This window comes from Aethalodelphis obliquidens, unplaced genomic scaffold (assembly GCF_003676395.1).
Source record: "Aethalodelphis obliquidens isolate GAN/ISIS:26980383/991018 unplaced genomic scaffold, ASM367639v1 scaffold21, whole genome shotgun sequence".
NCBI classification, from domain to species: Eukaryota; Metazoa; Chordata; class Mammalia; order Artiodactyla; family Delphinidae; genus Aethalodelphis; species Aethalodelphis obliquidens.
The window spans coordinates 17,954,575-17,969,887 of record NW_020837965.1 but is presented as its reverse complement, the minus strand read 5'-3'; the positions used below and the strand labels follow the sequence as shown (position 1 = coordinate 17,969,887).

At 52.2% G+C, this 15,313-nt stretch overlaps 1 protein-coding gene across 3 annotated transcripts in view; it reads left to right on the top strand.

Annotated features, from left to right (window-relative positions):
- The window catches only part of PRIMA1 (proline rich membrane anchor 1), a 63,832-nt gene that overhangs the window by 7,275 nt on the left and 41,244 nt on the right, over positions 1–15,313 (top strand). For all 3 annotated transcript variants that reach the window (XM_027120424.1, XM_027120422.1, XM_027120423.1), the window contains exon 3: positions 751–886. In XM_027120424.1, the coding sequence (XP_026976225.1) occupies positions 751–886 (136 nt within the window). The remainder of the gene's footprint in view (positions 1–750; positions 887–15,313) is intronic.

The window sequence follows — 15,313 nt, the reverse complement described above, 5'->3', positions numbered from 1 at the left end:
AGGCGCCAGGCACCGGAAGGAGGGCTTTGAGAGCAGAGCAGAAGGCCAGAGCAGGAGGGGAGGGGGCCCTCCCTTGCAGGGCCCTGTGGCCCGGTGATTCCCCTGAGCTGTGGGTGAGCGTCCGGGCGTGGCGGGGCGGGGGGCTGCAGGCAGTGTGGTCAGGTGTGTTTCCCACAAGGCCACTCGGGTGGCTCGTGCATCACACTGGGGAGGTTGCTCTGCTCCCCTTCGTCACGTGCGCCACCAGAGCAGAGGTCTGGCCGGGTAAGGTTCCTCCCCCAAGGTGGGGGGGCCTTGGCCCAGAGTGGACACAGAGAGGCCATCAGGAACTGTGGCCAGAGAGGAGGCGAGGGCTTGGTCCTGCACCGTAGCCGGGCAGATGGGAGAAGCGGTTAGGTCAGGTTACGCAGAAGGTAAAATCAGTGTCCTGTCACCATCTGGGTGTGAGAACCTCAGGCGGCCACTTCTCCTGCCTGGGCCTCAGTTTCCTCATTTGCACGATGGGGAGATTCTAGAAGCCTCTCATGAATGCCCAAGCCAACTGTCCCGGTCCCACAGAGCTGGAAATACAACCTAGGTCTCCATCCCCGCCAGGCCAGCCCCGCGTAACACTGTTCCCCGCGAGCCAGCCCAGTTTCTGGCTCTTCCTCCTGCCTAGGTCTGGGGAGGGGTGCGTGCGTCGGGGTGGTCCCGTTTGGGCTCCCAGATGCCGCATTGGCTTCTCTCGGGCGCCCGTGCCCGTTCCTGCAGGTGACACACGGGGAGCCCCGGAAGTCCTGCTCCAAGGTGACGGACAGCTGCCAACACATCTGCCAGTGCCGGCCCCCGCCCCCGCTGCCCCCGCCCCCGCCGCCCCCGCCGCCTCCCCGACTCCTCTCCGCCCCAGGTAAGTAAAGGCTCAGCTCTGGTTCCGGTTTCTCTTCGCGTTTTCCGGGGCCCAGGAAGGACCTGGGAAGCAGGTTCCCGGGAAGCCAGGAAGCAGAGGGCAGCCTTGCTTCCTTTGTAATTTTCCACTGGCCGAGCAGGAGGGAAGCCAAGACCCAACTTTTCCCTGCAGTCTGCAGAACGCCTTTCCCACAGAATGTTCCTGTGAGATGGAGAAGGATGTTTCTCCATTGGTTAATCAGATAAAAGTCAATCTCCATTTGATGAGTGGCTCTGCCTGGATTGTTCCGAAGGCCAGACCTTGAAGGGGGGCAACCATGGGCACTGGTCTGAAATACCCCTCTCATGAGCATGGTTTCATTTTTTGATTTTAATTCATGTGTAAGGGAGCAATTAGTATAGAACCGAGGTGGAGGCTCTGAGAGCAAAGTTACACGGGTGCCGTTCAGCTATTTGCAGCAAGTTCTGCTACACACACACACACACACACACACACACACACGCACACACACACACACACACACACACACACACACACACACCCGCGCATCCCCTCCCCCGCCCCGTCACTTGTTTTCCTTGATTTCATCTCTGAACAATCTGATTGCAAACAAAGGAGGGTTTCTTTAGCCAGAAATGGCTTCAGTCCTGACCCGTAGGGGTTAAGTTCCCTGCTTACAATTGCCAGTTGATAAGGCCTCTAACAAGAGATTCTGTATTCGGGTTTGATCACTCAAGTTGCGGCCTATAGAATGCCCAAGCTCATGTGTGAATCCACCTCATTAAACACATCTCCGTTGAGTTATTTGGGGCATGTTTTAAATAACTTTGACGAGGCTTATTCTCTGGTAAGCCGTGTTTCCAAGCTTGCGGTGTGCAGGCAGGGATGCGGTGTTCTGGTGGAATCTTTTGCAGTTCCCATGTGTTTCTGCACTTTGTCTGCTAGGCCCCCACCTGTCTTCATTCTTCCCTGACACACGTGGCTCAGTGCTTCTCAAAGTGTGGCCCTCAGCATCGCCTGAAGCATTCGTTTTAAAGTGACGCTGCACAGGGCCACTTCAACCCACTGAGTCAGAGCCTTTGGGGTGGGACTTAGGAAGTGGCATCCTAGCAAGTTCTGAGATGATTCAAGTGCAAGTTAAAGTCAAGAACCTCAGCCTACCAGGCCCTGTGCTCCCGGCCTCTGCAGGGTCCTGCCATCCCAAGATGCTCACCCTCCTTCTCTCTCCTGAAGGAATCCCTGGGCTGTACTGTAGGGCCCCGCCTCAGGCCCCTGGCCCCTCACTCCCTTCCCTTCCATGAAATTCCTTCTCCCTCTGCTATTCAAGCTCCAGGCCCCTGCTGCTTCCAGGTGCGTTTGTACCTAAATGGATCCACGTCCGCCAGTTAGAGTCTGTTCAGTTCATCTTGTGCGAACCGAGCATCTGTGCCAGACACAGACCTGAAAGACCATTCTGGTCTCCGGGATCTCTCGGCCTCAAGGAAGGCCTTCTGTCAGCAACCGACAAAAAGTGACCTGAGAGAGCACAGAAATTGTTCTCCAGGTGCACTGGAAATCCTTGAGTGGCTGGGCCAAACTACAGCCACAGTAACATTGACTTGGGTCTTCATAATAAATGGAATTGTTCTAGGTCATTGAACGGGTGGTGGGGAAAGGGCATCCAGGCAGAAGGACCATCGAGAGCAAAGGCTTGGAGGTGTGACGCTATGGGACTTCTCATGGGAGGTCCAAGCCCCTCAGACTGTGATGTGCCTTGTGTGCCCGGCCGAGTAGATCACATTTCATCCTGTGAATCGCTGTTTGCCAAACATTCCCCTATCCAAATACCTCCTGTTGTTTGCCTTATTTTTTTTTCTTTAAACAGACTCACTTTTGTGTTGATACAAATTAATCTCCAAAGAAAACTTTAATAACTACCATCAGTGAAAAACCAGAATCACTTGCGTAAGTAGAAGGTGACATAAAAACAAATGCAAACAAACCGGTGTTTTTTTTTGTTTTTTTTTGTTTTTTGCGGTACGCGGGCCTCTCACTGCTGTGGCCTCTCCCGTTGTGGAGCACAGGCTCCGGACGCGCAGGCTCAGAGGCCATGGCTCACGGGCCCAGCCGCTCCGCGGCATGTGGGATCTTCCCGAACCGGGGCACGAACCCATGTCCCCTGCATCGGCAGGCGGACTCTCAACCACTGCGCCACCAGGGAAGCCCCAAACCGGTGTTTTAAAGTTCTAGCCTGTCGTGAAAGGTTCTGAGCTCGAGGCCTCCTTTCTTTCTGCTAAAAAGGCAGCGCAGCAGGTGGTAGGTAGACGGGTGGCAGAGCTGTAGTAGCCCCGTGTGGAGATATTTCTCAAGAAAGAAATCAGAAGGTTTGTGAGAGAATCAAAAGGGGCCTAAGTTTCTTGTTCTATGTTTCTGTGTGTCTGAGCACCAGGTCCACGTGTCATCCAATACCAGCTCACTTACCTGCAGGGACACGCGCCCCATCCTTTAGGAAACTCTACTCTGGGCAGCGATGAGCCCACGAAGGTATTAAGCAAAGAAGTGACACAATCCCACACCGTCCGCTTCAGAGTCAACTTTCCTGACCATGTGGAGGGTGGATTGGGGTGAGCTACCCGACTGGGGTAAAGAGGGGACCACTGAGATACTTCAGGCCCCAGAACAGCCATGAAGGCCTGAAGCCAGGTGGGGGGCTGTGGAGAAGGGGAGGCAGGTGGCCGTGCCAGGTGTGAGGGGACGGAGGCCTCCTGTGAGCTTGAGGCCTGAGAGCACTTCTGGGTTAGAGGACAGCAGGTGTAGTTTGATTCTATGGTAGGACTTTTTCAGTTACAAGTAGCAGAAACCCATCTTGAAGTGGCTTAAGTGATGCAAAAACTAGAGAGAGCTGTTCGTTTTTTGGCTCATGTATTGGAATATTCCAGCAGCAGGTCTTATGTGATGACGGTACTGGGTTTCTGTGTCCATCTCTCTCTTGTGATTTCTCCCGGGTCACCTTTTCTCTCAGGCAGGCCCAGTCTCTGTGGCTCCAGGCTCCAGGATTCCATCAACCTTACAGTTAGTAATCTCCCTACAAGGAGAGCTTCTCTTCCTCAATCATTCAACTAAAGACCCAGGGCTGACTTTCACTAGACCAGCTTGAGTCACATGTCCATCCTTGAACCAATCATGATGGCCTACGAGATGGAATGTGCTGATTGGTCAGGCCTGGGCCATGTGACCACGGTTGACAGTTGAGGCTTATGGATAGAGGTTAAGAGGGTGGTGGCTTCTGAAAGGAAAATCCAGGTAGAGGGGTTGTAACCCAAGGATGAAGACGTGGACACTGGGCAGGAGGACAGTGGATGCACCCCACAGCCATGGGGTTCCTGGCAGATTAGACCAGTGGCAGAGAATGTATTTTGTACACTGTCTTGGTCCTCACTGAGCTCAGCCCAGAACCCCACACACGAGTACTGCCCGGTAATGTCAGACAGAGCTATGGCCACATCCACAACTTCTGCATATTCTTTAATCCCTGAGGAATTAGCCTCTCCCAGAGGGCACGGGGCTTCAGCAGGTGTGCACGGAGCTCCCCAGGTGCTGGCAGGGGCTTGGAAGTCAGCTAGGATCAAGAGAGGAGCAGCTCCTGCCCACAGGGAGCTCACGGTGCGGTGGTCCGTAATCTGCAGAGGGTGTGTCTAGGAGTGTCCTTTCCTGCCATCTTTCTGGATACACTGGCTCCAGGCACATGCCAGCCTTTGCTCCTTTGGTCATCAGATGTGCCTGCATCCCTGCCGCTCACAAGGGCTTCTGATTTACCTGGTGAACGTTTGCCGAGTGTCTGCTCTGCGTCCAGCCCTGTGTTGGGTGCACTGAAGGCCCACAGAGAGTTGTTCTCAATGGCGGGGCCCGAGTAATGAAAAGACTGAGAACACGGCATGAGAGGTTGAGACCCTGAGCCTGGGTTGATGTGCCAGCCCTGCCACTTCCTCTGCATGATGATAAGAGGGCTGATAAACTTTTTTTTTTAATTTTTATTTTATACTGGACTATAGTTGATTTACAATGTTGTGTTAGTTTCAGGTGTACAGCGAAGTGAATTAGTTATACATATACATATATCTATTCTTTTTCAGATTCTTTTCCCATATACATTATTATAGAATATTGAGTAGAGTTCCCTGTGCTATACAGTAGGTCCTTGTTGGTTATCTATTTTATATATAGTAGGGTGTATATGTTAATCCCAACCTCCCAATTTATCCTTCTCCCCAGCCTTTCCCCTTTGGTAACCAGAAGTTTGTTTTCTATGTCTGTGAGCCTATTTCCGGTTTGTAAATAAGTTCATTTACATCATTCTTTTAGATTCCACATATAAGTGATACCATGTGATACTTGTCTTTCTCTGTCTGACTTACTTCACTTAGTATGATAATCTCCAGGTCCATCCATGTTGCTGCACATGGCATTATTTCATTCTTTTTTATGGCCGAGTAATATTCCATTGTATATATGTACCACATCTTCTTTATGCATTCATCTGTTGATGGACATTTAGGTTGCTTCCATGTCCTGGCTATTGTAAATAGTGCTGCAGTGAACATTGGGGTGCATGTATCTTTTCAAATTATGGTTTTCTTCAGATATATGCCCAGGAGTGGGATTGCAGGATCATACGGTAGGTCTGTTTTTAGTTTTTTAAGGAATCTCCGTACTTCTCCATAGTGGCTGTACCAATTTACATTCCCACCAATGGTGTAGAAGGGTTGAAATAGGGCTGGTAAACTTAAGCCTGAGTTTTAGGTGTGAGGTTTTCACCCACCAATGGGGTTGACTGGAGGATTCATGGAAGTGGCAAGCACTTTTGAAAACTGGACCGGTATCCATTGCTGCTAACCATTGTGGGAAACGGTATCCATTGCTGCTACCCATTGTGGGAAAATCATTCTGACAGGGAGCAGCCTCTGAGTGTTAGGCTTAGGGAAAAAAGAGGTGCTTTGGGGGAAAGATATTTAATTCCAAAAAGGGCAGGAAGGGAGGGTCAGGACAACATGGGAGAATTTCCAAGTAGACCTCGGATAGGCAGGAGCACAGGGGGGCCGGACAGTCCATGGAGAGGCTGAAGCAAAGGCCCGGAGTTCGGAGCCCGAGGATCAGGCAGGAGGCGCCCTGCTGCAGGAATGTCCTTCTGCAGGAGTATGGGCGTCGGTACATGTGTCGGGGATAGAGGGAGAAAGAGGACACAGGGAAACCTCTGTACCTACTCACACAGACCTATAAAGTCGCCTGTAAAAGGAAGAGCCAGAAACGTTTGCCAGAATTGTTGGGCATCCTCCCTGTGGCCACGCAGGCCTCCCTCTTCATCCAAACAGCACCTGCTGCTGCCCTGCTGCTCCGGGCTACCAACGTATCCCGGGTTGGCCGGGACTCTCCTGGTTTTAGCCCTGAAAGCCCTGCCTCCCGGGAAACCCTGTAGTCCTGGGCAGACTGGGATGGTGGGTCACCTACTGCTGGGCCACCCTTCTGGCAGTGGCAACATGGTCTTTCAATTTATTTCTTACGTTTTATTTTGTTTTACTGTGAAACTTTCAAGAGCACTGTCCCCTCACCCCCCACCTCCAGCTCCATTCTAGAACGTGTTGATCACGGGGGCAGCTCAGCCCCACATTTGTCTGTGGGTCCCCAGCTCGGCTGCCCCTCCCAGCCGCCCTGGGACGTCTGTTGAGACAGCCTTGCCCTGAGTCCTACTTGCCACCGAGAAGGAACTTGGAAGGGGTTCTTGTGATGTGGAAGATTCTTGACCAGCATCTCCAGTTTCTGCCCTTTGTTTCCCAAGCTCTGCCCACGTCCTTCACACTTTAGGTGGCGACTGCCTAGGGCAGCTGCACTTTGTAAACTTTTGCAAACAGTGGGAGGCACTAGACTGGGTGATTCTCAAATGCAGGTGTGGTCCGAATCCCCTGGAGGGCTTGTCCAAACACAGGTTGCTGAATCCCATCCCCAGAATTCCTGATTCAGTCGGTCTGGGGTGGGCCAGAGGATTTGCATTTCTAATATATCAGGTGACACTGATGCACTGGCCGGCCAGGGCACACCCTTTGAGAACCAGTGTCCTAGAGAACGGCAGTCAAGTCAAGGGGCTTTGGAGTTACGTGCAGCTCTTCCACTCCGAGCTCTGCGACCCTCGGCACATCTCATCCCTCTCAGCCTCAGTTTCCTCATCTGTAAAATGGAGCTAATCGTACTTAACCTCAGGAGGGATTGCAGTGAAGACTGGAAATTATACAGCCTGTACTTGGCAGAAACTACATGCTTAAAAGTGGTATTACAGCACAGTGGCTCAGCCTGGCTGTCCTGCCCTCTAGATCTGGGGTCCACCCTTGTTTATGAGCTAAGTGATTTGGGCAATGTGTCCTTAACAGCTTGGGACCTCAATTTCCACATCTGTAAAGTGGGGCTAATGACAATATCCACTGCATGTGGGCTGGGCGGTTGTGAGTATTCCATGCCATGAAGTTAACACAGCGCAGAGCCTGGAACCCAAGTGACACTCACTGAATGGCAGCTAATAAGTAATACTAATGATAACAGTAGTAGTAATAATTATAATAATAGGTCACTGACGTTCAGGTTGGGAGTTGTTTAAACGTGGTTCCGGCACCTCGCTGCTGAGAAAGGAACATCTGATTAGAAACGCAGGGAGGAAATGAGTGCTTTAAGGATGTGTAGATGCCCCTAGGTATTCAACAGGAAAGAAAAGGTTTACTGAGAGTACCACTCCTGCCCCAGTAGGGGCAGCTGTCACCAGGCTTGTGATCCCCAGGGTCAGCCCCAGAGTCCCTGGGTGAAAGTATTTCTGGAAGGCATGGGCAGGGGTGAACCCTGGCAAAGCAAAGGAATAGACGTGCTCGAGGACCCGACCAAAAAGCCCACGGCAGCTGCCAGGGCTCAGGACTGGGCCGACTTTGTAAATGTCAGTGATGCCCCACTCGTCCCCGCATGTGACTCAGACGCTGCGGCCGAGGAAGGAGCCGTGTACCAGCCCTCAAGGAAGAGCATGTACACCCCCTCCACGAGACCTGCTTCTGAGGCTGATGGGGCCAAAAATAGCTGTGGCAGAACAGAGGCGTGAGCCTGCATTCCCATAGCGCCTGTCTTTAAGGAGCTCAAAGCACTGAGGTAGATTTGATTTTTCGCCTTCATTTTATTCTTAGAAAAACCCGAAGAGAGGTTGACTCCGCAAAGGTCACACAGCAGTGGTGGAGCTAGGAATGGGGCCACCTGGTTCCCTTCCTATGTGCCAAGGGCCACGTTTTAACAGAGAGAAGCAAGTGGGACTGTGGAAGTTCTAGAATGCTTTTTTTACTCAGCCAGAACACTAGGAGGAACTGGTACTCAGCCCCCGGTACTGAGGTGGAAGGTCTGTGCTTCTCTTCTCCTTTAATCCTCACGTACTCCTTTGTAGGAGGTCGTATCAGCCCCGATTTCCCTTAGGAGCCTGGGACTCAGAGAGGGTGACTTACTTGTTCTCGGCGGCCCAGCTGGTAAGGAGGGGAAGTACTTCCAGGTCACCAGATTACTTCCTGCCGAGTCCTCTGCCTAACTCTCCTCCTCCATCCCTGAGAGTCCGCTTCAGGGGTCCCCTTTCCTCTCCTTGAATGGGCCTCGCTCCTTCCTGTCTCGGAGCCTCTTGTACATACTAGTCCTCGTGTCTGCCAGGCATCCCCTCAAAGTAGTTAACCTCAACTCAGGCAGATCTCAGCTCAAATATCCTCCAGGAAAACCTTCGCTGACTTCTACAGAGGTCGCTCCGTTGCCTGTTCTGGGTCTCGATGGCTATGGGGTCAGTTGCGCCAAAAGTTAGTGGTTAAAAAAACACCCCAAGCGTACTGTCCTTTCCTCTCAGCAGTTATGGGGGGTGACGGGGCTCCGCCAGGAGGGTCTTGCTCGGGGTCTCCATGCAATTGTAACCAGCTGGCTGGAGCTGGAGCCGTGTCGAAGGCTCCCTTTCTCGTGCCTGGTGGCTGACGATGGCTCCTGGAGGGGTCCCCAGCTGGTCTTGTTTCTCCACGTGGCCTGGGCTTCCTTACAGCATGGTGGCAGGGTTCCAAGCTTGAGAAGCAGGTAGAAGCTGTACGCCTTTGATGATGTAACCGAGGAAATCATGCGGCATCATTTCCACTGCATTCTGTTCCTTGGACTTGAGTAACCAAGGCTGCTCAGCTTCTAGGTTCAGGGAATTCGATTCCACCTCATGGTAGAGGAGTGTCAGGGAATTTGTGTACGTTTTAAAACCACGCACATACATACACACACTCTTTGAACTTTTTCTTTTCCTTTATAGCAATCATCCTACTCTTTATATCTAATTAATCATTTGACTAATGCCTGGGCTTTTTGCTCGATACAAAGAATCGCGTGTGTCCGCCGTGTCCACTTACAGCCCAGCTTGTTAGCATATGCCTGGCGCATCACAGGTCCTCAGTAGCTACTAATTTGTTTCTTTTGCAAAGATTCTTATGCTCTACTGTATGCCAGGCACTGTGCAAGGTTCTGGGCACTGTGCCAGGCACTGTACAAGGTTCTGGGAGTGCAGTGGTGAACAGGATGGAAGGGTCCCTGTGTGGGGGACAGAAAATAAACCAAAACTATCGCCAGAAAAATAGAAGATAGCGTATCCTACAAAGGTAATTAAAATCACAAGATCTGATAGGGGGTGACTGGGCGGTCACTTAGATTGTGTGGTCTGGGGACAGGAGATGACATTTCAGCTGAGACCCGATTGAAGGGAAGGTGTGCGCAAGGAAGACGTGGGGGAAGAGCGTTCCCAGCAGAGGGAACAGCAGTGCGAGTTCCTCGTGTGCTCGGGGTGTGTGAGGGGCCATTGTGGCTGCTGGCTGAGGCGAGGCCCAGGGGGAGGGCCTGGGAGGCCAGGGAAGGGGTTGGGGTTTTATCTTGAGTGTAAGCAGAAGCTTCGAGAGGGTTTTGAGCAGGGCTGTGGTGTGGCCTCATTTATACTTTACAGAGCCCGGCTCCCAGCACGGAGGGTGTCCCTTCGGTCCAGGTGGTGATGGGGAAGCCTGTGAGGTGGCCTGGATGGGGGGAGGGGAGAGGCAGCAGCGTCAAGGCCTGGTCTGATTTAAGATGGTTTTGGAGGTGAGGTGATGGCTGCGCTTGTAGGGAACGAGGGCAGCAAGGATGCTGTTAGGTCCTGTGGAATGAAGAAGGGGGGAAGCCTCAGGACATCACTCACAAGCTCCCCCTCCTTGGTCCCCTTGGACGTTTGTGATCTCAGCAGCGGGATAATGACTCAGACCCGGGTGCTGCCGGGAAGAGGCGAGCATGTGACACGGGACTTTGGATATCCAACACAGGCTGTGCCACTTGGGTCGCTTCTTGTTTCACGGGCCATGTTGGTGCCAAGCTGGTCTTCACTGCTGCCGTTGATCTGGACCTTGGGGTATTGGATGTTCATCATTTGCGGGAGGAGGGGTTTCTGTGCTGTCATCTTTGAGCCACTTGTCTGGTCTGTGAGTAGTAGGATCTGGTGGCTGGGCCTGGCTCTGTCTCTTACCAACTGTGTGCTGGTCACTCAACCTCTCTGAGCTTCCGTTTCCTCATCTGCCGGAGGGGGTTCAGGATGCCGTCCTCAGAAGGTACTTGGGGAGCATGAATAATATGTGGGCCTAGCCCAGCACCCGCTACGTTCCCACTCCCATAAATGGGCTCTTGTCAATAGAATCCTAGCTTGAGCAAATCTCTTATCCAATCCAGTCTCAGCTCTCCCATCCCTAAAAAGGCCTGGCTGGCTCTGCCCTGAGTTCCCCTCGACACTGAGCATCACGTGTATGGTAGCGTGATTTTCTTGTGCCCGAACTCGAGTGTCTGATATCCGTAATATCTTTCAGTACATGGAATCGTTTGTCTTCCATGTATTTGCTCATACCCAGCAAATAAAAGATTACAAATTGACGTGGACTTTAATTTCTTAACAAACCTATACTCGTTGATTTGAACAAATGTTTGCCAAGAGGTTGTGCCCTGGCAGGTCTTGGGGCTGCAGAGGTGAGCCGTGCACAGCCCTGCCCTCAGGTAGCCTGCCTCTGGCCGGATGCCTGAGCCCTGCTGCATATCGGCATCCCCCGGGAGCTTTAGACACGACTGATGCCCGGGCCCGCCCTCAGTGGAGATGCTTCTTGCATGAATCAAGGTTGAGACCCTCGGCTGGAACCGGAGGCCAGAGGCAAGAAGGGGTCTGTACCAGAAGGAGGAAGACGTGAGGGCCCAAAAGACCGGTGAGGCTTGCACGTGCGTGACCTCCTGGTACGGCTACGGGCGCTGTGATGACCCCAGAATTGGGGCCAAACAGGGCAGGGAGGGTGCGGCCCCCATAATGGAAGGGGAGTCTGCTGGGTGGGGGGCATGATCCTGGCTAAAGGGCCCCGCCTGTCGCATCGGGATGGAAGGCTGGTTCTGACGCCCTCTGACTCTGGCCTCACGTGGACCTCGTTTTCCTCATAGGGCTGTTGAGAGGGTCACATGAGTTTGAAGGTGACGGTGCTAAGAACAGTGCCAGCACGGGGTGATCGCCCTGCCAGACTTAGCTATCTCGTATTATTACGGAAGTCATCTAGAATGTCCCTCTTACGTCCGGGTCAAAGCGGCCAGCCTGGCCCGTTTAGTTTCTGATCCAGCCCCTGAGGTCGGGGACTGTTGTTTCGTCTTTGTCCCCAGAGACAGCTCAGAGCTTGACATGGAAAGCGCACACTGAGTGTTTGAATATATGAATGCATGTGTGACTAAATGAGGAAGACAGAAGAGAAACTGTCCAGGGCAGGGGGGTAGAGAGGGGACTGACATGTTTTTAAGCGTCTGCCATTTGTCAAGGAGCATTTGGGGCCATGTCTTATTTAGGGCTCGATGGAGGGTGGGGTGTCGACTTACCCAGGCAGAGCTGCAGCCCTGGCAGTTGGAAGCCTAGCCGGCGAGCCCAGGAAGGGCACCGGCAGCACCTGGTACAAGTTGGTCCTCAGTAGCTCCACTGTCATTGCCACAGGTGACCTTGCCCCCGTCAGACCCAGATGGACCCACATCTCCTAGCTAGGAGCCCACACCCCTCTTTAGCACCCGAGAAAGCACGCCAGCATTCGAGCGAGTGCTCTCCTTTCATAAGGATACCTAATTCATATATTTAAAGAGCAGCAAATCACTCACAGACATTTACTCATTCAACAAACATATGGAGAGCTCTGCTGAGGCCACAGACTGAGGAGGACACAGTGGGTAAGACTGGGCGAACCCAGGGAAGCTTCAGTGGGGGACGATCCGGGCTCTGCTTTCTCTCATGTGGAGTTTGGGATGCCTGTGGACAGCCAGGAAAGGCAGAACACACAGGAACTGTAGGCTAAACGGAGCACCAAGTGTCCGCAGGCCGTCGGGCCCCTGAGAGGAGAGGGTGTGACCTAGAGCAGGTGTCCTACAGGAGGCACTGGCTGAGCTGAGCGGGGATGATTCTCCAGGTGAGGGCTGGGCGTGCTCACAGCACAGAGAACGGCAGGGGCAAAGGATGGGAAGCCACGGTGATGGGAGGCATGGTGAGAGAGGAGTGGAGGCGTGGCAAAGCCTGACAGTGTGCGGGAGTCTCAGACTCACTCCCCGGGCGGTGCGAGCCCTGAAGGGTCCGACTGGGTCCGACTGGAGAGCTGCCACCTAAGCTGCCTTTACTCAGCCCTGGCTGGGGTCAAAGTAGAAGGAAGTTGAAAGCAGAGGGTGGGGAGGAGATGGTGGCCTGGGACAGGCAGCAGCTATGAAGCACGAGAAATTTCAGGACTCAGTGACCAGCTGCTGTCCAGGGTGAGGGAGAAGGAAGACTCTGTCCTGGAGACAGGACACGAGGGAGAGGGATGGCCTCAGGAGTTCCAGGCTTTGTCACGAGGCATTGGAGGTGGCACAGGACAGCGGGGGAGATGGTTGGCTGGTGGGTCTGGAGTTGAGGGCAGAGGGCTGAGCTGGCCCTAAGGATGGGGTGGGAGCAGCAACGGCCTTGGGGCCCAAGCCACTGGAGGTCAATCACCTGGGGAGAGCAGGGGGAGGACAGAGCCTAGGGTTCCGGGAAAGAGGAGCCCGAGAAAGGGCAGCCAGAGGGGAAGGAGGAAAACCAGGAGAGGGCAACAGGCAAGGAGTCGAGCGCTGGGAGGGCTCACGGGATTCGTAACCAGGCGCTGGTATCCACCTTCCTGTATCCACTTATCTTCTCCTCTAGAGTGGAGAAGAATGAAGGAGGAAGAAGCTTAAGAACTGAAACAAATGCGTGCTCCCACTTAGGGACCACTGGAAGTCAGGTGGTGATAAAGTTAGTCCAATCCAGGGAGGCTTCAGGGAGGAGGCGAGCCCACTCTGCATACCTGCAAGGTGGGGAGAGGTACGATTGGCCTCAGGAAGACGAGCTGAGTGGGAAAGGGCATGAGCAAGGTAGGGGAGCTAGTGTGGACGTGGCTGGGAGCAACCAGGGGCCCCCAGTGGAAGATCTGGTCTGCGTTGTCACAGGTGGGTGTGCTGATCAGGGTTCAGAAGCAGAGTCCCCGGGATGCTAGGAGCTGAGGCTGGGGGAGGCGATGGCAAGACCGGGAGACCTATATTCATTCAAACATTTCTTGAGCATTTCTACGTTCCAAGAGCTTGGGCTACACCGTGGAACAAAGTCAATGCAGAGCTGCTACTCTGGCAGGGGAGAGAGAGCAGAGAACAATAAACTTGATGAACCTTTAGGCTGTAGAGTGTGCTAGAAATGTAAGTGCTATGGGAAGAAAGCAGCGAGGGGTGGCCGGACACTGCAGTTGCTACAAGGCGAGCAGCTCCAATGGGGTCTGCCCCAGAGATGCTGGGACCAGGGCTGTCCTGGAACCAGGACAGAACCATCTGATTTCAGGTCCCAGCGAGCCCCTCAATGAGCACTCGGATTCGAACAAGGCTCTGATGAAGGGCTTTGTAAGTGGCCTGGTACTGGTGTAATTAAAAGAGGGAAATGATTTCTGCATCTGCCAGGTGGGGGATGAATGCCTACCACCCAGTGCTTCCGGGTGTGACGCCTGAGTCCTTCATCACTTTCATGGCACTGTGATTGGCTATGCAGCCCAGATCTGCCCCACCTGTATCTCCAGGGCCCTGGGACTGGCATTCCCAAAGTCACCTCTTGGGTCTCAATCCTGGCACCCAGGTCTAGCCCAGAGCAGAGGCCTATTGTGGAGGAACCATCATGGAGGTCATTTCCGTGGGTACAGGAAAAGAGTTGAACTCTGTAAGAAACATGGTGATAGTTTCTCTGAAGTGAATCAATGCTGACAAATGAAACTAACAGTTGAGTTTAAATATACTCAGGAGCAAGAAGCCACTCTTTTTTTTTCTTTTTTTACTGAAGTCTAGTTGATGTACAATATTATATGTTACAGGTGTACAATATAGTGATTCACAATTTTTAAAGGTTATACTCCATTTGTAGTTATTTAAAAATATTGGCTGTATTCCCTGTGTTGCACAGTATATCTTTGTAGGTTTTTTGTTTTTTGTTTTTTCTTTAATTTATGGCTGTGTAGGGTCTTTGTGCGCGGGCTTTCTCTAGTTGCAGCGAGCGGGGGCTACTCTTCCTTGCAGTGCGCAGGCTTCTCATTGCAGTGGTTTCTCTTGTTGCAGAGCACGGGCTCTAGGTGCATGGGCTTCAGTAGTTGTGGCTTGCGGGCTCTAGAGCACAGGCTCAGTAGTTGTGGTGCTTGGGCTTAGTTGTTCCATGGCATGTGGGATCTTCCCAGACCAGGGCTCGAACCCGTGTCCCCTGCATTGACAGGCGGATTCTTAACCACTGTGCCACCAGGGAAGTCCCTGTAGCTTATTTTATACATAACAGTTTTTCCTCTTAATCCCCTACTCCTGTATTGCCCCTTCCCCCCACTGGTAACCACTAGTTTGTTCTCTATATCTGTGAGTCTGCTTCTCTTTTGTTACATTCACTAGTTTGTCATATTTTTTAGATTCCACATATAAGTGATATCATATAGTATTTGTCTTTCTCTATCTGACTTATTTCACTTAGTGTAATGCCCTCCAAGTCCACCCATGTTGCTGCAAATGGCAACATTTCACTCTTTGTTCTTCTTTCTCTAGTTGCTTTAGATGTAATATTAGGTTGTTTATTTGAGATTTTTCTTGTTTCCTGAGGTAAGCTTGTATTGCTATAAACTTCCCTCTTAGAACTGCTTTTGCTGCACCCCATAGGTTTTGGATCATTGTGCTTTTGTTTTCATTTGTCTCTGGGTATGTTTTGATTTCCCCTTTGATTTCTTCAGTGATCCATTGATTGTTTAGTAGCATATTGTTTAACCTCCATGTGTTTGTAGGTTTTGCATTTTTTTTCATGTAGTTAATTTCTAATCTTGTAGCGTTGCGGTCGAAAAAGAT